The sequence below is a fragment of the Homalodisca vitripennis genome, chromosome 2 (assembly GCF_021130785.1).
Source record: "Homalodisca vitripennis isolate AUS2020 chromosome 2, UT_GWSS_2.1, whole genome shotgun sequence".
Taxonomy (NCBI): domain Eukaryota; kingdom Metazoa; phylum Arthropoda; class Insecta; order Hemiptera; family Cicadellidae; genus Homalodisca; species Homalodisca vitripennis.
The window spans coordinates 216656998-216683448 of record NC_060208.1 but is presented as its reverse complement, the minus strand read 5'-3'; the positions used below and the strand labels follow the sequence as shown (position 1 = coordinate 216683448).

The following is a 26451-nucleotide window of genomic DNA, read 5'->3' as shown; positions in this document are numbered from 1 at the left end:
ATTTAGATTTAGTGAGCCTTTTGTATGGAATATCAATAAGACTTCTATTCCTAGTGTTATATCTGTGGACATGACTTCTTAATATTAAGCTCTCATAATTGTCCTTAATAGTCATAATCATAATAGTTGGTAAATTTACCAGAAATTTGGCCAGAACGGGTCGAATATGGGGTATCTCGTATTTTACCACTAAAGGGAACAGCACCAATCAATTCCTCGTTATCAGAAAACTCTTGTGCGGCACAAACACATGGTAAATTGTGCACGTTATTTCTAAAATCGATCGGGCGTACAAACAACGGTAATAAAATAAGTATTATAAATATCAATCTCCACATAAATATATTTTATAAAAGAAATTCACTCAAGTTGAATTGCACTGTTTAACTCAAACGTATATTCTGCTTCTATAAAGAATCCATGTCAAACGTTGACTCCACAAGCTTCCACTCTGACAACTTGCAATGGCTTCCCGCTCTTCGTGCCACAGCTTTCAATCTAAGAACCAAAAAAACACCTTAACTAAGTAAAATTCTTTTAACAAATATATCGTACAGTGATAAACGATGCAAATATAAATAATTTAACCAACCCACACTTACTTTCTTTAACAGTAAAATGAAACTCAAACGCTTTAGGAAATGTAGATTAGGTTAATTTAGAAACTCAAAAGTAATTTAGAATTAATTATTTTTTATAATTTAAATTTTTTTCATGAGAGACTAGTTTACAATTCGAAAAAAGTTAAAAAGGTATTCTCTATTTTGTTATGAAGGAAACACAATTTTTCAGGATATTCGCCATCAATTGAGTAATACAAGAAATCATTAACACAACGTTTTGAGATTTACAATCTGATCTCTACCTCAGGTGGATAACTAACCTGATACATAACTACAATTGAGATTCAAAATAAACAGATCATGCCAAGCGTTGTGACACACATACCCTCATCTGTGTGTTAACTCCATACACATGATATATAATGCGTGCACTTAATAATAAAAACACTGATTATTGAAACCGAATTAAAGGTTGTGTGTTACAATAATCCTGCACACAGTTTCATTCTGTTTTTTATCATAACTTTTAGTGGTATTATTGTCTCGTCTATGTATCCTCTGTTAGAACCACATTCTATACTATAAACACATCATATTACACGTATTCCAATCTAGTGATCCATTTTTACGAACATTTTTCTGAGAATATTGTTTATTTTAAACGCGATTCTCATTTCCGATTATCACTGCACGTAACTGATCACTTAAACGCAAATTTCTGATTTACTGACTCAGGAAATATTATTCGTACGCATTTGTTTGAAGGTTGCTTTACAATACAACCTCAATATCAACTTGTAAATCAACTCGATACCCACCCTTCTCTCTCTCATTCTACTTTTCAAGCCCCTTCTACAGGAGTGCTGCCTAACAGAAGGAAATAATTTTAAAGAGGTTTAATAGAAAATTTTCCCAAAAAGACTAAACAAATGGCTCATAACAGATGCAATGGTTGAAACCGCTTTCAATTTTCAACGTGAAAGCAACACATTTCGTCCATCTGCAACTTATTTTGTCTGCAATATACAGTATAACACGCAAAAAATATATTTATTGACGAAAACCATTGAAGGTGCCTCCCCATTGTTACCTAACTTAACGATGGCTAGGACTCTGAGTATTTGGTCCTCTTTAAAATTTTGAAAATACAATTTTGTTAGTATTGGAAGAAATATATTGAAACTAAAAACTCTTGTTTTCCTACATAACTATTACAGTAAAACTAAAAGAATTTTTCAGATTTTTGTACGTGACCACCTATACTCTAGTATAGAAATGAGTAAAAATATAAAAAAAATGTAGTTGCCTTACCAACTGAAGCACTTTTAAACCGTTTTGCACCCTTCCGATGACAACATGTTTTCCGTTCAACGAGGGCAATCGTTTGAATGTTATCAAGAACTGAGAGTTATTCCTGTCGGATCCTGTCGTGTACATGGCGACTACACCTGTGTAATACAGGAATATTTAATTACAACCACTTAACCTATACGATAAGCAACTGTGTTACTGAAAATATAAATTACAATCAAATTCAGTCCTCGATCAAATATTTGAAACTAAACCTATTACAAGTTGTCTTTATAACAGAGAATCAGTAGAAAAGGGAAACTAAAACCCTTGGAATTTGTCGAACTAATAATATAACATAGAGAATATTTACTTTCCTACAGTAGAATATTAAGAGATGTTCGATTGGAATATCTGTTTATTTTTAAAGAACATTTTGTTTATGGACTCATAAGATACAATTTCTAAAAAAAAATAAAAAATGTATTGCCTGTAATTCTGTTATTATGTTTTATTTCATTTCATTATTTCAATTAAATTATATTTAATCAAAAATTATATTACGCCATAAATTAATCACTTGCAAACAATGCACCCAAAGTAATAATTCCCTCGGGGGCAAAGTACTGGGTCTGTTTCCCAAGGTATTAGATAACAATCATACAGACTTATATAAAAAGGAATTAGACAAATTAATTGTTATCACTATTGTTAAACTTATAGAAATGTTAGTCTGTTAATATTTATTTAATTCATTATTGTGTTTCTGTTATATCCTCAGTGTTCTTGTTCTTGTTGAATTATTGTTGTTTATTGTATCGATCTATTTATCATTAGTTTTATTGTTGATTGATCTTGTGTCATTTCTTAGTTTTTCGGTCGGTAATGTTCTTTAGTAACCGCTATGTTGTTATTTGAAACCCATCTAGTGCCATAGACTTGAAATAGAGACAATACATAATAAGATTAAAATACATAAAAACTTGTTCAGATTGTAAAACTTTTTTATATTGTGTATTGGACCCTGCTGACAAGTTGCATAGGGTCTTTTTCTAGTATGTCCCCGCATTCTCTATTTTAATTTCTATAAGTTAGATTACGGTACTAGATCTACAAATGCAATTTCTAAAGGTAATTGAAGTTAGGTTAAGCTAGGTTTTTGACAATAATTTGCAAAAACAATTGAAAAACGAGTTTATTAATTTGTACGAAAAAACACAAATTAGTAATGAAAGATGTTTAAAATAATATACTATTCTGGTGGCCAGAACGCTTTAATGTCGTCCAGGATTTGTTCGGAACAAATCTGTGTTTTGGTGGCGATGTTTCCACAGAAACTCACACAAGTATGAGTCTAGCAAATTGCGACTTGTACCGCATTCGTTCCTATTATGCCGTTTTGCCGACGCCCAGAGCGATTCGATTCTCTGTGTGTGTGTGTGTGTGTGTGTGTGTGTGTGTGTGTGTGTGTGTGTGTGTGTGTGTGCTGTGTGTGTGTGTGTGTGTGTGTGTGTGTGTGTGTGTGTGTGTGTTCAAGTTCAAGTTCAAGTTTCAAAAATCCTTTATTCAATACAATACAGAACACAGTTTACATTCAATCATTCCCAATGCACCACGTACGGCGCGTGCGGGAATACAGTTGGCCATTCTTATTTAATTTTATGCTAATTGTATCTTGGCAGCAGTCTATAGTCACTAAATATTTCATACCTTATTTTTTATAATCATAAACATAGATAATTTATCATTTAAATATTTTCTTTTTCAATATACCACCCTGAACCATAAACAAAGCAAATAACAACAAAGTAATAATTATAAGAAAAATACAACAATAACATTTAACTTAACATAAATAACTATATAAATTCATAACAATAACAATATAATTATTAACAATAACATATAAATTATTAACAATAACAATATAAATTATTAACAATAACAATATAACTTCATAACAATAACTATATAAATTCATAACAATAATAATAATATAAAATTCATAACAATAACAATATAAATTAAAAAACAATATAACAGCAAAACAGCAACAATACAACATGATAATAATAAGTTAATTTGTGTGTATAAATAAACATTACATATGAACAAATTCTAACAATTTCATTTTTTACTTTATGTTTTTTCTCAAAAAGAATATCAATTCCCACAAAATATTATAAACTTGTTATAATTGGCTGGACCCATGCTATAAAATTGATGCCTGCTAACTTCTTTGACTAAAAACGGAACTGATATTGACATAAACTGACCTGACCTAGTAAATCTATTTTGCTGTTTAAAACTCAAAGTTTTGTAAATATTTCTGAATGTACATAACCACTGAATATTTATATAATTGTTCAAAATGTCAAAATATTTTTCTCAGCGAATATATAGCTTAATCTATCATTATGTTTGATATTATAGATAATTCGTAAGGCGTGCCTTTGATTCATTACAACTGGCTTTAAAATGGTTGGGTAGGTACCTCCAAAATGTACAATTCCATATCTCAATACACTCTCAAACCAAGAAATATAAATCTGCTTTAATTGATCTTCCTTTAAGTATCCTTTTAAATGATATAGTGCAAGTTATTTTTCTCAATCTTTTTGATAAAATATTCACATGCTGTCTCCATTTTAAAAATTGATCAATGTAAATCCCCAGATATCTTACAAACTCAACTACCTCAATACAAGAACAAGAACAACCGTAAATACAATGATGCACGTGGCAAAACAGTTTGAAAAACATTTGAAAGATTTTCCTTAGTCTCACAGTAGTCAAAAAACATTATACACTTTGATTTACTGGTATTTATCAATAATTTATTGCTAATTAGCCATTGAGATATTTTTCCTAGATCACTGTTTATTTTATATTGCAGTGATTGCCTGTTATAGGCAGAGCATACAAGTGCTGTGTCGTCCGCATAGGCAAAAACAGATGAGTGAAGGTTAATATTTCAAAAGATCATTAATGTAAATCAAAAAAATAATTGGTCATAATACCCCTCCTTGAGCTGTTCCGTACCGTAGCTCCAACACATCACTATAACATTTATTTATTTTCACAACCTGCCTTCTACCCCTGCAAAATGAATCCAAACCATGCCAGTTGCTGCACCTCCAATGCCATGTTTTCTAAATTTATATATTAAAATGTCTATGTCTAATACATCAAATGCTCTCTGGAAGTCCAGATAAACAGCTAATGTATACATACTTTTGTCTGTAGATGCCACTATACTATTGACGTGCTTTTCTATTGCTAAATCCGTACCTCTACCCGGCAAAAACCCAAATTGATTACTGGAGAACAAAGATCTATTGTGGAAATAATTTAGTAACTGCTTTTTAATTATACTCTCAAAAATCTTCGCCCACAGTGCTTATAACAGATACAGGGCGGTACGAGGAAAAAAGTGATTGATCACCTGTCTTATAAATCGGCACAACTGATGCAGTTTTAAACTCTATAGGAAACTATTCCCCTGATCCAAAGACTTGACAAATATATACTGTGGAGTAATGGCGCAAAGAGATTTACATTTTGCTTTATTGTACCAATGCCGATTCCATCAACGCACACAACTAGGCTTATTTTTTATTTGTTCAATGGCTTTTAATAATTCATCATATGTACATTCGAAATTAACAAACAGGTCCTCAAAAATATAATCATTGTTCTCTTTAAACATGTCACATCCAAAAGCGTCATGCTTCAGAGATGAAAATAATAGTTGTAAAATATGAATTAAATGCGTCAGCAACAATTTTTTTTCATTATCTACCACCTTTACCAAACTATCATTAATTTTTATACTGTCTAAGGAATTTTTCTTTCTTTTAATAATTTTTTTAATAACATTCCAGTACTTTTTTGAATCTCCTTGACACTGATCTATTAATGAAGAGAAATAATTTAACTTTTCCTTTTTAATTTGCTTTGTTTCAATTTTTGCATACCTCTTATACTCTGACCTTAAAACCAAATTACTTCTATCGTTATTGTACATAACAAACAATTTATTCTTTCTGTTTATTAAAGAAATAAGGCGATCTGAAATCCACCCCTTTCTTTTTCTACTCTTACTATTAAGTTTTTTCAAAAAACAAGCATTATTATAACAATTATTTATATATCGTATAAAAATTTTGTACACACTTATTTACATTAATTTCATTGTACACCGGATTCCAATCAGCTAAATTTAATTGTCTACAAAAAAGCTTCTGATCCAGAGCCTTAACAAACTTTAATTTATTTAACGTATTACTACACACAAACAAAGTAAGACTGAGAGCAAAGTGATTCGGTTATTTCCAATTTGACAACATTACTTTTATAGTTTAAATTTTTTGAATTTCTTAACAGCAAATGGTCAATACATGTTTTCAGTATTATTAAAAACTCTAGTTGGTTCATTCACTAAGCTTTGAAATCCATATGATGAAACTAAGTTTAAATAATCTATGGCTGAACCCCCCTCTTTCATTAAACCATATTCATATCTCCTATAATTATAGTAGGGTCGTTTGTTGTCTGTAATATATTTATAAAATCATTTTTAAATTCCTTAAATGTATATTTACAATTTCGATAAACCCCAAAAAGTGTTATACTTAAAGAATTATTGTTGATGGTAACGTTAAAATCTATATGAACTATTTCTGCAGTAGAACAAGAGATGAGCCGGTGCGAGTATTGGAGGTCAGAGTCCTCCACGTAGATAACGACACCACCTGATTGATTCTCTGTCCTTGGCTGTAGTATCATGTCGTATCCCGGTATCTGGTACTTGTCTTCTTCCCCGCTCTTGATCCACACCTCCGTTAATACTATTATATTGTAAGTTGATGAAAGTCCGTTTAGATATATGCACAGTTCATCAAAGTGTCTCCGCAGACTTCGAATATTTAAATTAAAAAATGTTAAATTTTCCTCCCAAGTTGTTAACCAACATTATTATTATTTGATGGAAAAAAAATACAAACAACATTAAACACTTAAAATTACTTATGACCACCTGCGATAAGTTTCTCAACCTGGTCCAGGGAAGCAACGTGCACTCTTTTGTCATCCTCTGTCTGTTTCGCCAAAACCTTTCCTTCAACAGTCCAAACAAACTTCCATCCATGATCCCTTAGTTTTTTCGCCTGGTAGAGTAGTTCTTTGTTGAAAGGTGTCAGATGGGCATTCACATATACGTTAGTATCCGGTACGTTCGCAACAAATTCAGTCGATTTAATTCGCAGTTTCTTGCACTTTGCCAATAGATTGTCACGCACCTGCCTGTTTACAAACTGCACAATAATAGGCTAGGACCCTTTTCACGCCTAGTTGGTATACGATGCACAGCCTTCACATCAGTGTCCGGGTTAATGTTGACACTAGCTACCTCTGCAAGTTTGTTAATTACAATATTCAGTTTCTCGTCAGATGCTTCTGGTATTCCCTCAATTTGAACGTTTTTTATTCCTGTTGTACTGTTCTAGATTTTCCATCTGAATTTTATAAGAAGCCAGGTCCTTTTTTAATTGTTGGTTTTCCCTCTGTAAATCAGTGCAAATTTCGTGTAAGTCCTTCATTTGAGTGTTAAAAGCTTTTTGAGTTGCTTCATACTCATCTATTTTGCCAGAAAAATATTCTAAGGATTTTTGAACTTCTTCTAACTGTTTATTAAACAGTTTCCATACTCAGCAAACTGTTGCTTAATAGTGTTTTCCATTTTATTCAGAAGCTCTTCATGCAGTTTACTAATCTGTTCCCTACTTATACTATCCTTACCAGTATCCTTGGTTACTTTCGCCTTGCCAGTACAACTCTTGCACTTCCACGAATCCCGTCTAGACTGTCCCATACGATTCCAGGTACTTTCCAAAATATCAGCACAAATAAAATGTAAATTAGAATCACACTGGGTACACTTAGCATATTTATTAGGTAACGGTTAGCGGATCGGCACAAATCGAACACTCACTCATGCTGTATATAGGTTAGGAACACGGAGCAACTGGTAAATACGACCGTACCGCTAGACTGCCACACGCCAACAGTGTGTGTGTGTGTGTGTGTGTGTGTGTGTGTGTGTGTGTGTGTGTGTGTGTGTGTGTGTGTGTGTGTGTGTGTGTGTGTGTGTGTGTGTGTGTGTGTGTGTGTGTGTGTGTGTGTGTGTGTGTGTGTGTGTGTGTGTGTGTGTGTGTGTGTGTGTGTGTGTGTGTGTGTGTGTGTGTGTGTGTGTGTGTGTGTGTGTGTGTGTGTGTGTGTGTGTGTGTGTGTGTGTGTGTGTGTGTGTGTGTGTGTGTGTGTGTGTGTGTGTGTGTGTGTGTGTGTGTGTGTGTGTGGTGTGTGTGTGTGTGTGTGTGTGTGTGTGTGTGTTGTGTGTGTGTGTGTGTGTGTGTGTGTGTGTGTGTGTGTGTGTGTGTGTGTGTGTGTGTGTGTGTGTGTGTGTGTGTGTGTGTGTGTGTGTGTGTGTGTGTGTGTGTGTGTGTGTGTGTGTGTGTGTGTGTGGGTGTGTGTGTGTGTGTGTGTGTGTGTGTGTGTGTGTATTGTGGTGTGTGTGTGTGTGTGTGTGTGTGTGTGTGTGTGTGTGTGTGTGTGTGTGTGTGTGTGTGTGTGTGTGTGTGTGTGTGTGTGTGTGTGTGTGTGTGGTGTGTGTGTGTGTGTGTGTGTGTGTGTGTGTGTGTGTGTGTGTGTGTGTGTGTGTGTGTGTGTGTGTGTGTGTGTGTGTGTGTGTGTGTGGTGTGTGTGTGTGTGTGTGTGTGTGTGTGTGTGTGTGTGTGTGTGTGTGTGTGTGTGTGTGTGTGTGTGTGTGTGTGTGTGTGTGTGTGTGTGTGTGTGTGTGTGTGTGTGTGTGTGTGTGTGTGTGTGTGTGTGTGTGTGTGTGTGTGATCCTGTTGTAGGATCAACAAAATTTTCAGAATGGGTTAGATCACGCGATGCTTGCCCGCTGCGCAGCGTTTCGCGCTGCTTGCTCTTTTAGAAAAAAAAATTAACTCAAGCTTGCAAAGTCCAAGCCCAGATGAAGCGGCTCGCGTTTATCACTGATAAGATAAGACGTATATAGGTAGGAGGTGGCCAAACTCGTGATTCGTTGGTTAAAAGTGACCAACCAGAGTTTCAGGATTTCCCGCTTTTCAATTGACAATGAATTGACGAGAAAAGACCCGTTGAATAACTTAGCAGAATCAGTAACGCATCAGTGTTTTATGAATACATAAAATTACAATTTTTATTCATTTCCGGAAGCTGTAACTCTTGCTCATATGTGCTGTAAAACTTTTACATTTTTTATCTTCAGTCGTTTTCTATACAATTAGTCACGAAAATGCCGAAATTTGTTTCTAAACTGTCTGTATTTCCTGGTGGAGTGAGTCTATATGAATTTAATATAAAAATATTTTCTAACTAAACGTCGCGTGCAAAACCTTAATAAGTAAAGAGTTTGGGAAAAGGTAATAGGTTTTACTTTTACGAAAGCTAAGATCATAATGTTATTGTTATAACAACTGAACAACTGAATTCATATTAATGTTATTTATATGCTGCCTTGTTAAGAGACTGTTAAATTACAAGCGCTCCCAAAGAACGAATAGGTGTTTTAATCAAAGTGATGAGTAGGAATTCAAAGAATATCGTTACATACACATGCTGCTATCCTAATACATTGCCTGCGTTGTAGTTTTAGTGGATTCACTTAAAATTCCATCCAAAAATCTCCACAAGCAAAGGTGAAAATATCACCTTATAACTTCTCAAAATCAATTTCGAACTACTTGACTTTCAGCAGATTTAAGGTAGGTTTAAAGCAGAATTAAAGAATCGGCTCAAACTTGCACAAACTTAACTTTTTGTTTGAATTTCACAAGTTTTCCGGTTCTCAGACGTCACTTCAATGCCCTCAATCTATCTCTAGGTCGAGCGTAGGTCTGCTTACCGGGTCCGTTGTGGCAAAGGGTGAAATTCTCGTCCGGGAAGTCAGGGCCGTATATGGACACGCCCCCGGAACCAGAGTAGTTGACGATGTCCCCTCCGATGCACAGCAACCCCGGCACAATCCGGTGCAGCATAGAGCCTCGGTACGAGAGCCCTGAGAAGCCCTCGCAAAGACTGGCGAAGTTGGCGGCAGTTGCAGGCACTATGTCACTGTACAACTCGAACTCAAGCCGGTACGTTTTTGGTAGATCCCCGATTTTCAGATCAAAGAAGCATCTGCATTATTTAAAAACATTGGCAGGTTGTAATAATATATTGAAACGTGTATTACTATAGTAGCCTGCACCAAAATAGCTCAAGGCGGTGTTGCCATATCGCTGCTGACCTTAGGCTGTTCCCGCTACGACAAAAAATGTATTATTTGATAAAATTGAATAAAAAACTAAAAAGCTTTTAGATGCGTATTCACTATAAATCTGTAAAAATACTCCCTGACTCCCTGAGTGTTAATGGTTCTTGCTAGCCTAGACATAAGGGCGTGCCACCCTTTCCAGCTTTGACAGGAGAGGCTTATTCAGAGCTGGCTTCCCCTTCTTCCGAGGAGACATGACTGAGATTAATACACAACTCTTCATCGTGAACCTTGACAAACGGCGGCCCTCCCTCCAACCTTACCCACCAAAATATCCAGTCACTCCGGAAGCAGCGCAAAGGTCCTTTTTAGGACTCAATTTCTGGGATTTTGTCCTAAGAGAACAAAATTCAAGATGACCCCAAGTGCAATTGATTCTTAAGGCTTTCACACTTTAATTCAGCCATTACTTATTTTGTTACATAGAATGAGTGTGTTACATAAAATAAATCAACGTATAAAATTTATAGCAGAAACACACAAGAAATTTTTACAAATAAATAGGGATAAAATTTAAACATAAAAAGGTCTGTAGGCTAGCCTGAGTAGCACAAGCACCGTGTCCACTTCCACAATCATTAATATCACTTGTGCTGTGGGACGTCCAGGCGGTCAAGAGGCCAGACCTTCACTGATTGAATTTGATGACACCGTTTTCTATTTACTTACTTGCTTTCGTTTAAGTATCACATCAAATAAAATGCTGTTAATGTTATTTGATACGAAAGTTTATTTAACGTATAGTAAATTACCTGAGTAAGATACTCAGCGTTGTAGGCTATGTTTTGCATTATTTTATGTATAACTAGCTGTTTCCCGCGGCTTTGCACGCTTTTGATACGCTTTGCCCGTGTAAAAGCGCTTCTGGTTCAAGTTAATTATATTTTCAACGCCGATGTATTGTTTACCTTGTTTCCACGATCAAGAAAATCTGTCAAAAGTTTATGTTTATAGTCATTGTACATTTACATGTAATTTATTATAAAGTGGTCTAACACTCAAGCTTTGAGTTCAAACTAACGTTTATTTTAAAGACAAATATACATCATAACTTAGTGCCTTCAAATAACGTTTGGCTATGTAATATACGTAACTGTCTCGTAGTTGCAGTTTATAATGTGCAGGCGGTTTGAAAACTGTTGCAGTGCCGCCTGGTGGCGAGCTACATCAATGGGTATAGCATATGCCTTCTCCGTGGAAAAAATAAATATACATACAAAATTTCATAATGATGGCTCAAATAGTTTACGATTCTATAAAGGACATACAGAAAAACATACATTTATATGTGCGTTTGTGTGTGTGTGTGTGTGTGTGTGTGTGTGTGTGTGTGTGTGTGTGTGTGTGTGTGTGTGTGTGTGTGTGTGGTGTGTGTGTGTGTGTGTGTGTGGTGTGTGTTTAAAACTTACAGAAACTCTAATATTCCATAATTATGTAGATGAATACATTTAGGATTGTCCTCTTTTCCATTTATTTATATCTTTTATGCACTCATTTTTTACTAAATATTAATCCTCTCCAGAGAGATATTCTACCTCAATTTCAGTATAATATTGGAAACAGAAACAAATTCACTATCCCAGATAAAAAAAATATTTATTAAATATTCTTACCATCATTTTGTAATATTTTACCAGCTCTGATTCGAAACAAATGAAATTATATTTCAGAAGATACTTAATGATTTGTTCGTATTATTATAGTGTAAAAACTTTGTTGGTGAAAATTAATTGTAATTTTTTGTATTGCTTACAATATACTGTATTCCTCCATGCTAATTTAATGCTTGTGTTATGTAAAACAACAAAAAAGATTATTTTTATTGTGCGTTCTTATTGATCATAGTGTGCTTAAGAGTATGTTAAGCAAAACCATGTCAATGAAAGTTTCTTAATCAAAGTACAATTATCCAAGGTAATTTGGCGAATGCTTTTTAATATTTTGTCAAGAAAAATTGTTATAATTACCATTTTGAAAGGAAATTGCATGGATCTTAAACTTAAAAAACTGTTTTTTATTGTTATAAAACGTTTGGAATATTTAAATTTATTTCTGTATTAAATTCAAAGATATTATATTTGTATAAAAAACACACACAAAGACAAATTGCAGTATCCTTAACAAGTTATTACTACACTTTGTTTGACAGACATTTCATATTTATAGTTATCTCAAAAAATTATGTGGTGAAGTTCTATAGCGTCAGTTTTGGTCATTATGTATATACACTGGGGATGTTTTGTCTATCCAAATACAAAATCTATACCATTAAGTTTAATTTATTTCTGAATTTTGTATTTATAATTAAATTTAATGTCACATTACCAACCTGAGTTTACTTTAGGATAGATGTACATTTGTACATTGGGAAATTGGAATGATTCGTCGCATTAATGTATTTTTCCATTAGATCTGTTAAATTATTGAAAACACTATATCTTTGTTTATTGATTTGGTCGGAACATATAATTATTGTCTACTGTAGATTTAGTCGTGTCAAAGTATCATACTAAGTATAATGTTAACCAAAAGTTCATCCTATAACTTAAAATTTATGTACTTTCAGGTCACTTACATACTTTCCAAAACTTTATGCTGGTTAAAATGATTACCTTGAGCACGAACTTAATTGTAAAATGATAGTCACCGAACAATAATGAATCTTGGAACAAGAGAGCAAGAGTTTTCTAACGTATAGTAACGAAATGCCTCTTATTAAATATAGAACTAGTTGGTTTTCATAATTTTATTATTACATTTTTTCTCACTTTAGATGAGTCGATTTAACGAGTTAAAACAAAAATGAGCAAGTTATTCTAGCTGTTAAGTTTATTAATCAGCTAAACATTTTATATAATGGAAATCTAACTTAATTAATTTTGTTTATTAAATCAACTCACAGTAAATGAGCGCTGTTGACTCTGCTGAATCGACTCCATATTAATAGCTCACTACAGTAGGGACCACCAGAGATTGCAATTGAGGGAGGAGCCTATTTGGTGCGTGACCTTGGAGTAGCCAATGAGGACTGAGCGACGTTGCCAAACTTGTTCCCTGCTGAAACCGAAGCGCTTCGTGCCTGGCGGCAGTTGACGTGTTGTGTGGCAACGTCGCGTGGGCCTGTCCATTCTATTGGTCACCGTTAACTGCACCCTTTCGTGACCCCTACTGTAGTTCAGGACTTTCAGTCCTCACTATGAGACTGGGTGGAAGTAACCAATCAACTATTACGTTATTCCTAAATTAATATGTGTTATTACGATCAGTCGACACTTAAATAACGCATTAAATATAGACTTTGAGTTAAAAGTTATTTTAAGACCTTGTGGTCCAACAATTTTCTAGGGGGTTTTAAATAAAAATATAAAAGCCAATATTAAGTGTACTTCTGATGATGGGATGAAATGAAATGAAATGAAATGAAATATTTCTTTATTTGAGGCGAAATTAGGGCCTCATGGCCCTTTCTTACATTTAACCTCATATAGTAGCTATAACAAATAACAAATATTCTTATTTTTTTAATAATAATAAAATTAAATATTTTGCTGTAAACATTTTAAATATGAATAACAAAAAGTACTACTTTATTGAAGAATATAAACTAAAAAATATATAATGATTAAAAAGGTACATCAACTTATTTTTAAACACATACTCAAACAAAAATAATAACATATACTTGTATGTAATAAATATTAAAAACACACTACCCTCACGCACACACACTACTCATGCCAGTGCAACCGCAGCGAAAGAGACCTATGCCGACCCCGCCCCAACCATCTGCCCCAGATAGTGCTCCCTCAGCGACGCCACGAATCGAGGACGACTCTCTAAGGATGTTATGGTACGAGGAAGGGAATTCCACAGACGACATGCCGTTACTACAAAAGACTTGTCATATACAGTAGTTCTGTGCAACGGCATGCGGAGCACAGACGAACCAGAGCGAGTTCTATCCACACCACTTTGAGAGACAAATTGGAAATCGTTTAAGAAATAATTTGGAAAGCCAGAATGTAAAAATTGAATGGACCAATGTTAAGATTTTTATTGATCTGAGGTCATTTAACTTCAAGATCTTTGAATTAATATAACAGGGCGTTATATGCTCATCCCTCCTGAGATAAAATGCATATCTCATACAATAATTTTGTGTTCTCTGGAGTTTTTCACCCAAAGCCCCAGTTATGTCGTTCATCACACTATTACAGTAAGAAAAATGAGGCAGTATGAGTACTTTAACCAACAACAGTTTTATATGAAGCGGCAAAAACTTCTGCAGTTTTTTTTCAAGGAATGTATTGATGCAAAAACTTTCTTACAAGTCTCTGTCACTGCATCAGTCCAGCTAAGAGTACAATTTATTGTCAGTCCTAAGTTCTTAACTTTGTCGTAATAAGGTAGTACAGTTCCATTCACAGTAACGTTACGTATAGATGTAAAATCGATCAAAGATCGAGAGCGGTAATGAGAAATCACAATTGGTTTAGTTTTTTCGTGGTTTAGTTTAAGTCCATGTTTACTAGTCCAGTCCAGTACATTTTTTATATCAGAGTTGATCATGGTAATGCCATCATCGATTTGGTGTGTGTTAACGTGGACATATATCTGGAGGTCATCAGCATACATGTGGGACTTGCAGTGTACCAGTACCGTGCTCAAGTCGTTAACGTACAAATGACAAAAGTGGGATCTTACACCTGATGTTTAGTAGAGTCGCTGAAGACTCCCGGAGGACAGAGAGACCAGGTATCCAGCTGCCACCGCGACTTGTCGTAGAACTCAGGATACTTCGCAGAGAATTTCATTGCCCTTAAGATCCTCTTCCAGTCTTTGTCCATGTCTTTTTTGTTGTAACCTGATATGACATACTGTAAAACATTTCAAATTAGCATAATTGTTAGTGTTATAAGTCGTCGGATGGATCCAAAATTAAACGTTTAATTCACCTGAGAATTTTCTTACCACTGGAATTATTTTTATGCTTTCAATTTTAGACAGATTTTGTATACAAATTTGACCTTTTGCTGTCCTCAATAACTGTGCCACAAAATGATTAAACAATTTGAAACTTTGACAGTTAATAATAGATGTCATAAATATTTTATGGAATTTCTTCCGTAAGCTTGTACGCCATTTCTTTATTGTATAAAATTACTTTAATACATTTTTTTGGCACCTCCAACGAATTTAAGATATTGATTTGTAAATCCCATTGGAATTTTTCGATAAATGGGAAAGAAATGCTGCAACATTTTCAAACTTGGTACAAAAACTTATCTTATAAATATCTCAACTAAATTCGTTGTTCAACTTGGTACGCCATTTTGTTCAATTCACGGCCATTGGGCGGTCTTTTAATTTTAAAAAAATCACGACTCCAATTTTTCTTCTTTCATTAGGACCAACCCCTTACCAAGATACAGGCGAAAACCTAAACAGGTACCTTCGAACCCTGTTCTTTCCCCCCCCCCTTCCCCAATCCCTAGGATTGAGGAATTCTAGTACCTTATATTACCAGGTGCACCGAACAACGTCGCTTAGTTGGTTTTTTCCGCTTATTGACTTTCCAACCAAAATCATTCGTTGACTAGTGCCAATATTTAATAGTAAAACTATTTTACTCTTTCATTGCATTTGGGGAGCAAATTATGATACAACCGTGAAATACAATTCGTAATATTTCGTCCACACCCTCCACTGTTATACCTGTAGATTAATTATGACCATGAATAAAAACCACTTGTTATTTTAGTACTGAAATATAAAAGCGTCTCCTAAAAATGTTATGATCACTTCACAAACTTTGTCTCTCAATCAGAGATAACTACATCAACAAGTTCTCCTTTCAAATAACGATAATCAGATAATTATCGGTAAAAGTTGTTTGGCTACACTTCAGTTCAATAGTGTTTCTGAAACAAGTTTAACGGGTCTGTCAAGTGGCAAAAGTCAAGTACAGTTTCAACTTTTACTGCTTTCAAAGTTGATGTATTATCTCCATTTTGAACCTTGCGCTTTTCTCTCGTCTGTTTATTAAACTCGTTAAAATGTTTACCCCTCATCTAAGTGCAAATCATTATTAAATATTCACAGCACCTGAAGATCCTTCAAGAACGCTTCGATTCTATTCCTTTTCTTTTGAAGATCCGCTTGCTCGACCACGTACTTCGTCCTCTTACGTTCATATTTCTCAAGTTGGCAGTCCGTTCTTCCCTGAAATGTTAGAAATTATCAATATTTTATTAACTGAATTAAATATAATTGAAGTCACGAATTCCAATATAGTTTATTATGACATCTGAAATGAAGGTGATAGGACTCTTCCGAACATTCATTAAGTGAAACAGTAACACTACGTTTCGAGATCTGGAATATAATCTCTTCCTCAGGTAGAAACTAAACTAACGCATAGACTACAAACTATGTTAAAGAGACAAATCACATCAATGTGTTTGCTATGTTGAAGCCAGAAATGAAAAAATAACACGTTGTGTAGGAACTCGATACACACTATCTTAAAAACGCACGTCAATCAAACTAACGCAAAGACTACAAACTAGGTTAGAGAGACAAATCATATTAGTGTGTTGTATTATGTGGGAGCCAGAAATGAGAACTATCAGGTTATATAATTTATCATCTCTTTACACACTAACTCCAAAACACCCGTCAAACTAACGAATACATTACAAACCAGATCACAATATATCCCTACCTCAGGAACAACCTCTGAATGAGAGAATGAGTAGGTTTACATTTTGATAAGTTGAAACCTTGAATTCAGAGACGATACGAGTACAGTTTCTTAACTTGTTTTGTTGGTTCTCAAAGTACTTCTATGATAAAGAAAATTTTAACAAACAAAACCTAGTGTACCCTAATAACCATAGAATTTGATTTCAAAATTTTCTTCAGTATAGGTATATATATTTTTGAATATAGAGTCTGTTTTGTTTATTGATTATATGTCACTAGATAACACTGTAATGTATAGACCTTTTTCACTTCATATATATTTTAGATTTGCCCTAACTTAAACCTCATGTGACCAAAATTTATTATGACTAAGTCAACATGGATGGTTTGAAATCCAACATTTACTTTACATCAGTGAAATCCTGGAGAACTGAGATCTCGTTCACTGATTCACTTTGTGAAAGAGTTACTGATGTTACTTTCATCTTGCAACAGTGTTCTGATACTACTTTCAACCATTCCAACTAAGAAAATAATGTTGTTGCCTATAAAATTGGAATACTGTATTACAACATCTGACAAAAACAAAGTAAAAAGTAATTACTAAATTTAAACTAAATAAGCAAGTTTCCATCCAAACGAATGCAAAGAGTAGCAGTACGTACAGTTATTTCAATAAAAGGCCATTGTGATTTCTGATCAATTATGCTTATATTTTCTATAGTTCGGATTACTTGATCAAATGTATTAACCCTTTGAGTGCTATGTACTTATTTTTGTGAGCCTAATGTGTCTCCAAATAATTTAATATTCCAACTTTTTAAAACTAAACATAAAGGAGTGAGTTTTGTTTTATTCTGTAAGGAAGAAGGAAGCCTATTACATATAACTTTAAATTTTTTTATTTGGAATTAAAATAATTTCATTTTATTGCCTTAAGTTTATTTGTATGACACTTCTGTATTGTTCCCTGTGTAAATATACCAAGTTTCGTAAAAGTAAGTAGTACAACATGTTGCAAATCTGCACCTGTATACAAGTTGTGTCTCATATACGGTGGGTTCCAAAAATGTTTTCAAGCAGAAGCCGATCCCCTTTGCATTGCGTGCACATCAAAGAAGTCTTCGAAACTATAAGAGATACAGCAAAGAGTGAAGGAACAAAGTTGATTGTAATAACAAGACAAGCAAATAATATTGGTTGCTTCGCTCAAAAACCTGTTTAAGGTCAAAACTGTCACCGTTTGTTTTATTACCTATCAAGGCACGTTTATACATGAAATCTGCATGAATTTCTTTTAGTTTGTAAATATTATAATATAAGGTTTTCACTACCAGCAAGCAAGAGGTGTAGGGTTCAAATTAAATGTTTAAACACAACTTCTTCTTTACTTAATCAAAATAAATAAGATATTTTACTTATTTAAAAAATACCATATATGTACTTTCTTTGTGGGTTTTGTCAAAAAAATTAATGAAACTCCATTTTTTTATAGTCGTTTCATGGAAATTATTATTATACTATTCGGATGGTTGGTAAACCTGAATGATACCTCACTTAACATAGTTTTGGTATCAGCTGTTTAGTAAAACAGAAATTATTTATATCAAGGTCGGTAAAAAATTACTTAAACTGATATTTTTGTGACGTGCACAATTGTGAACAATTTGCCATAGTAGCTTGACAGTTTCATATTTTTTCGTATTTTATAATCTTAAAAAAATTATAATATAAAAATAATTAAATAACCGAATTATATTTTTAACGGGACTTATTTCACTCATAACATTGAATGTGTATACTATAACCAGGGTAGTGTTGATATATAACATATTCGCTCCAAGATCTTACACAAGTTGACAATGTTGTTTACTTCTACACTGGACCGGTGCCGCTTGGGAGCCAAAGTACTAACATTGTATCCGTATACTATAACCAGGGTAGTGTTGATATGTAACATATTCGCTCCCAAAGTTTACACAAGCTGGCAATGTTGTTCACTCCCAAACTGGACATTGTGCCGCTTGGGAGCCAAAGTGCTAACATTGTATCCGTATACTATAACCAGAATAGTGTTGTTAAATAACATATTTGCTCCCAAAGTTTACACAAGCTGGCAATGTTGTTCACTCCCAAACTGGACATTGTGCCGCTTGGGAGCCAAAGTGCTAACATTGTATCCGTATACTATAACCAGGGTAGTGTTGATATGTAACATATTCGCTCCCAAAGTTTACACAAGCTGGCAATGTTGTTCACTCCCAAACTGGACATTGTGCCGCTTGGGAGCCAAAGTGCTAACATTGTATCCGTATACTATAACCAGGGTAGTGTTGATATGTAACATATTCGCTCCCAAAGTTTACACAAGCTGGCAATGTTGTTCACTCCCAAACTGGACATTGTGCCGCTTGGGAGCCAAAGTACTAACATTGTACCCATATACTATAACCAGGGTAGTGTTGATATATAACATATTAGCTCCCAAATTTTACACAAGCTTACAATGTTACTCACCTCAAGAGTGGACACTGCCGCTTGGGAGCCAAAGTGCTAACATTGTATCTGTATACTATAACCAGGGTAGTGTCGATATATAACATATTCGGTTCCATATTCTAACAAGCCGCTAACATTTCGTTACGGATAAAGCTTTAGAAGTGCAACTTTCGGCATTCTTCTTTGCTTTCCTATCCCTTTAAATTGATGTGCACATTCACCTTTGCTTACATTTAAGTTTTTCACCTACTCCTTACGGGCCATACCCCTGGGGTGGTGAAGAGCTACTGGCTACAACAAAAAGTTCAAGTGCATGCCCTATTACTCTATAAAAATATTATGTTTGTACGTTTACGAGTACAGATGATACTAGACCGTTTCAAGACTTTTCCGCACCCCTGTATAGGAAATAATAGAGTGTACTGCGGTGCCGTAACAATCTTTGGAAAAAAACCCCTCCAACTACTCTTTTCCACTATTTTAAAATATAGAGCAATCCAACTTTTATACATAAGTTAAATTGTTTACTTTGAATTGGGTCTATCTAATAAACTTTTTTTTATATTTATGCTAATACTCCCGTGCTTTGTGCTCTTCAATCAGATTCATCCCCAACCCTACCCCCACCACCAGAGGCAAGTTTTACTTACGCCAGTAGAGCACTGTATTTAAGTTAACTATACAAATTTAGGGTTAACCAATACGTAACAATGTCTATCTCCTATACTGGTTGAGGTGCTGCGCTAGTGGTCTGAGTGCCCTGTAGTGTGTACCTTGGTCCTGTAGAGAACATTGATGGCAACGAGCAGCTTCCTGTTCTGACACTCGAGGTTCCTCAGCCGGGAAATGTCTGAATAGAAGGCGGCATCCTTAATGTACACACTAACAGGAAGATGCGGAGCCTTGTTGTCCGTTTTGGCTGTGGACTCTTGTATCTGGAATACAAGAAAGGCCATGAAACATTAAATTTTATTTTGAAAATAAGATCCATGGAAGTCTCTATATGTAATTGGAGAAAACTAACTTAGCTGCTACAGGATTACATGTAAATTACAACTTAAGATTAATTCAGTCTCAGCCCTCCTCCCTTTTCCTTTTTTTCTATTCTCTTACGACAAGAAGCTTAGAAAATTGCATCTACTCCTATAAGGACCTTTGCGCTGCTTTCGGAGTGACAGAATATTTTAGTTGGGTAAGGTTGGAATTAGGGGCCGCCTCCTGTCGAGATTCATGAGGAAAAGTCTAGGGCACTAATCTTAAGTCATGTCCCCTCGGAAGAAGGAAAGCTAGCTCTGAAGCAGCCTCTCCAGTCAAAGCAGGCAGGGGTGGCACACCCTTATGTCTAGGCTGGCAAGAGCCTTTGACTCTTAGGGAACAAACCCCACCAACTCCCAACAGTCATCTCTCGCAATAGACTAGACCTATCGAATCTTTAACTTTGCGCCCCAGAATCTCGACATTTGCGGTTAGTGATGTGCCGCTCCTGGACATCCATTAGGTTGCCCAGATTTAAGTGACACATCGGGTTTTGCTGTACCCACTGTGGGTTCAACTGGACGGTATAAACCAGCCGGAAGTTAACCTTCCTGGGGAATTTCCCTTACTTCAACTGTATAACAAGTTAGGGGTACTCCATACCATGTGTCGCGTAACAGGTTACGCTGAAGGTGCATGCAAAATTTCTGATATAAAAATCATTTCCTTGTCGTGATGTCATGTAGGCAGGCAATCATGTGGAAAATAAAACCATCATAGAAGACAATCTTGTCTATGAAGAAATGAAGTTTCATGCAAAAACTTAGCCCACGGATGAAATATTTCTCGGAATGAGTTGCCACATGATACATTTACGTATTTGTTAATTTTAAGTCAGGTTTCATAGTAGTTTTCAAATAATGAAATTTCCAATGAGCTATAGAGGAGTTACAATGAACAACGCAAGAGCGCGCTGAAATCACATCTTGATCTCGACATTAAACATTTAATTTCCACTTTATTACTTTATTCTATCACTCTTTGAATAAAAATTTCACGCGTTAAAATATGATATGATTGTACAATGACATTTTATTCACAACTGTCATTGTATTAAAAGCTACTCAAATGCTAAGGGAAAGAACGCTGATGCGATTTATCAAATCGAAATTGTTTCACTTTACGGAGTGAAAGTATCGTGAAGACCAAATGACAATATAGGTACGGAATTTCAATTCCTGAAAGTCAAAATTTTACATTGAAGACATGTAAACACCAAACACCTTTGCGTCATGATTGATGACGCATGCATTTTGTTCTGAAATGTCATGAACTGTTCATCATGAGCACCACAGATCTCTCTCTGTCTTTAATTCTTTATATGTACGGGTAAGTCCAGGGTGGTTGTAGATGGCTCATAGCTTTTAAATTGTTGACATGTATGTCATTAATTTTTTAATATTTTTAACTTGCATGCGATTTTTATTTTTAACTTTTTAATTTTTGGCTGTAGTATTTATAATAGTGTAGGGCCATGCTTGTGAGTATATCTTAGTTGTACTGTAATTTTAAAATATTTCTTAATTTCTACTGTTAATTATTGTATACGTTTATTTATGGAAGACATGTTTTAAGTACTAGCACAACTTGCATGTTAACTCAAAAATATAGTAGACTTGATGACTCCCAATAACATAGGCAATAACATAAGGGCTCCCTTGCTACTATCTAAGATAGGCCGGTTCGTAGCTATAGCCCTGAATTACCAGTGCAACATTCAATGGTAACATAAAGGGATCCCTTGCTACTATCTAAGAAGGACCGATTCGTAGCTATAGCCGTGAAATTACCAGTGCAACATTCAATGGTAACATAAGGGCTCTCTTGCTATCTAAGATGGACCGGTTCTTTGCTAAAGCCGTGAATTACCAGTGCAACATTCAATGGTAAACATAAGGGCTCTCTTGCTATCTAAGATGGAACGGTTCGTAGCTATAGCCGTGAATTACCAGTGCAATATTCAATGGTAACATAAGGGGTCCCTTGCTACTATCTAAGATGGACCGGTTCGTAGCTATAGCCGTGAATTACCAGTGCAATATTCAATGGTAACATAAGGGCTCTCTTGCTATCTAAGATGGAACGGTTCTTTGCTAAAGCCGTGAATTACCAGTGAAACATTCAATGGTAACATAAGGGATCCCTTGCTACTATCTAAGATGGACCGATTCGTAGCTATAGCCGTGAATTACCAGTGCAACATTCAATGGTAACATAAGGGCTCTCTTGCTATCTAAGATGGACCGGTTCTTTGCTAAAAGCCGTGAATTACCAGTGCAACATTCAATGGTAACATAAGGGCTCTCTTGCTATCTAAGATGGAACGGTTCGTAGCTATAGCCGTGAATTACCAGTGCAATATTCAATGGTAACATAAGGGGTCCCTTGCTACTATCTAAGATGGACCGGTTCGTAGCTATAGCCGTGAATTACCAGTGGCAATATTCAATGGTAACATAAGGGCTCTCTTGCTATCTAAGATGGAAACGTTTTCTTTGCTAAAGCCGTGAATTACCAGTGCAACATTCAATGGTAACATAAGGGATCCCTTGCTACTATCTAAGATGGACCGATTCGTAGCTATAGCCGTGAATTACCAGTGCAACATTCAATGGTAACATAAGGGCTCTCTTGCTATCTAAGATGGACCGGTTCTTTGCTAAAGCCGTGAATTACCAGTGCAACATTCAATGGTAACATAAGGGCTCTCTTGCTATCTAAGATGGAACGGTTCGTAGCTATAGCCGTGAATTACCAGTGCAATATTCAATGGTAACATAAGGGGTCCCTTGCTACTATCTAAGATGGACCGGTTCGTAGCTATAGCCGTGAATTACCAGGTGCAATATTCAATGGTAACATAAGGGCTCTCTTGCTATCTAAGATTGAACGGTTTCTTTGCTAAAGCCGTGAATTACCAGTGCAACATTCAATGGTAACATAAGGGCTCTCTTGCTATTTAAGATGGAACGGTTCGTAGCTATAGCCGTGAATTACCAGTTTGGCAATATTCAATGGTAAACATAAGGGATCCCTTGCTACTCTCTAAGATGGACCGGTTCGTAGCTATAGCCGTGAATTACCAGTGCAATATTCAATGGTAACATAAGGGATCCCTTGCTACTATCTAAGACGGACCGGTTCGTAGCTATAGCCCCTGAATTACCCGTGCATTATTCAATGGTAACATAAGGGCTCCCTTGCTACTATCTATGATAGGCCGGTTCGTAGCTATAGCCCTGAATTACCCGTGCATTATTCAATGGTAACATAAGGGCTCCCTTGCTACTATCTAAGATAGGCCGGTTTCGTAGCTATAGCCGTGAATTACCTGTGCAATATTCAATGGTAACATAAGGGCTCCCTTGCTACTATCTAAGATAGGCCGGTTCGTAGCTATAGCCCTGAATTACCCGTGCATTATTCAATGGTAACATAGGGATCCCTTGCTACTATCTAAGATAGGCCGGTTCGTAGCTATAGCCCTGAATTACCCGTGCATTATTCAATGGTAACATAAGGGCTCCCTTGCTACTATCTAAGATAGGCCGGTTCGTAGCTATAGCCGTGAATTCCCAGTGCAATATTCAATGGTAACATAAGGGATCTCTTGCTACTATCTAAGATGGACCGGTTCGTAGCTATAGCCCTGAATTACCCGTGCATTATTCAATGGTAACATAAGGGCTCCCTTGCTACTATCTAAGATAGGCCGGTTCGTAGCTATAGCCCTGAATTACCCGTGCATTATTCAATGGTAACATAAGGGACCCCTTGCTACTATCTAAGATAGGCGGGTTCGTAGCTATAGCCGTGAATTACCAGTGCAATATTCAATGGTAACATATGGGATCCCTTGCTACTATCTAAGATGGACCGGTTCGTAGCTATAGCCCTGAATTACCCGTGCATTATTCAATGGTAACATAAGGGCTCCTTTGCTTCTATCTAAGATAGGCCGGTTCGTAGCTATAGCCCTGAATTCCCCGTGCATTATTCAATGGTAACATAAGGGATCCCTTGCATACTATCTAAGATAGGCCGGGGGTTCGTAGTTATATCCCTGAATTACCCGTGCATTATTCAATGGTAACATAAGGGATCCCTTGCTACTATCTAAGATGGACTGGTTTCTTAGCTATAGCCGTGAATTACCGAATGAACATGGAGTTTGAACCACATAGTAGGACCTGATCGCTGGTGATTAAATTAACAAATTTCATCCCCTACTGACCCTTAGGATACCTGGACCCACTTAATAAGATGGACTGGTTCTTAGCTATAGCCGTGAATTACCGAATGAACAATGGAGTTTGAACCACATAGGTCCTGATCGCTGGTGATTAAATTAACAAATTTCATCCCCTACTGACCCTTAGAATACCTGGACACACTTAAAATGTTCCACGTCATCAAAAGAGTTAGTTCGGACTTTGGATAAACAGGAATCACTAAAACAAATCCAGAATCCGAACAGCTTGATTTCGTGACAATGCCACCAGTGGAAACTGTTAATTCTGCATTGATAAATAAAAGTTTCTAAAATAGTACTTTAAAATCGTTGTATTTCAATAAAGTAGTAGATGTGAAATTTAATTACTTACGTTTTTTAAGTGCTTATTGTACGCTCTGAAAGCAGTTCCACGTCTTATCGGGGGACCCGGCATTTTGTATAGATTTAAAATTGTGCACAATTATTTTTATCAAGCAAAGCTCACTCTATTAGTTTTAAACAAATTCAGATAACTTATTTCGATACAAATTTCTATGTTTTGCCAAAATATATAAAATATTGAACTTCACTCAAAATTTCTGCAGTGGACTTTACATGCTAAATAAGGATAAGAGATTGATTTTTGTTTGTTTATAAATAGCAGATGCTGTTTATTTTTTATTTCAGCAGCTGTTGTGTTTTGATACCCAAAAAATAGAAAATTAAAGATTAAAAATGACGTATTTACCAAACGAAAGTAGTATTCGAATATTTTTCATGCTCTCAAATATTATTGCAACTACAATTTTACTGATAAACTAGCTGGTAGCTGGTTTCGGAGGCAATTTTCAAAATCGAAGTCTTTATACTATTTAGCAATAGCGCTTATGATGTAATATGATGGATTCCTATGGAATTTTTCTAACTTGTCACCTTTTGCAAGTGTGGGGGCATTTCTGGTTAGAATTTTTTTTCGAATATTGCCGACGTCATATCTGAGTCTGGCATGTTGCCCCGATCAAGCAAATATAAATACTTGTACTGTATATCGAAAACCTACTTCGGTCAAAAAGCGTCTACTTCCGGCTCTTGTAATCTAATTTAGATATAAGATATTTCCGGTTCCATAGATAAGTTTGCCTTGTTATTCCGGCGAAGAAAATATACATACATAAGTAGGACTGAGAAGCTGAGAAGTTTAGAGGGGAATCATAGCTAACTCCCATTGGCTTCTGGCCAATGGCGCAGTGTAGCGGGTACAACGGTTATCCCAAGATAACAGGATCAAGCAACGTAGAGCGTGGCTGCTGCTTGGATGGGTAACCGCTGAGCGACACTGTCCTTGCAAGCAGCCCGCCTGCCCGGGCATTGGTGGTGGTTCGGAAGTTAAGCCGTTCGTTGGTCCCCCAGTTTAGTGTTAGAAAGGGCTTCTTAGCTCTAACTTCGCCTGGTAAAATAAAACATCTTTACTTTACTTTTAACTCCTACCTATTTTCGGTATAAGGGGTAAATCCTTATTAAGTTCATGCAAAATTTCAAAATAAGCGTTTTACAAGGATTTGCGTTATAGAAGTCTTGCTTTCGGAGTGTAGTCTAGTAAAGAATGTATCGTTGGGGCGTTGTATTAGTCATTTCTCTGTACCTCCACAAACTACTTTAAAATCCTATAGCATAATGCCAAGGAAGCCCTACAGTTTCGAACCTTACGTGAAAACATTCACAGCTTTGTTCATTATGGTTGGGTTTTAAACAGTGTTTGAATAGTAGGCTATCTACAATGCCTTTAG

At 35.6% G+C, this 26451-nt stretch overlaps 1 protein-coding gene across 1 annotated transcript; it reads right to left on the bottom strand.

Moving 5' to 3' along the window:
* Nucleotides 1-360: 360 nt before the first annotated feature.
* On the bottom strand, nucleotides 361-25303 carry LOC124353399 (peptidyl-prolyl cis-trans isomerase E-like). Its single transcript, XM_046803240.1, has 7 exons — nucleotides 25056-25303; nucleotides 20190-20351; nucleotides 16318-16434; nucleotides 14917-15089; nucleotides 9802-10076; nucleotides 1875-2011; nucleotides 361-498 (listed from the first exon to the last, which is right to left on the bottom strand). The coding sequence occupies exons 1-7, from the start codon at nucleotides 25116-25118 to the stop codon at nucleotides 424-426; spliced, it is 1002 nt and encodes a 333-aa protein (XP_046659196.1). The 5' UTR covers nucleotides 25119-25303; the 3' UTR covers nucleotides 361-423.
* Nucleotides 25304-26451: the final 1148 nt, after the last annotated feature.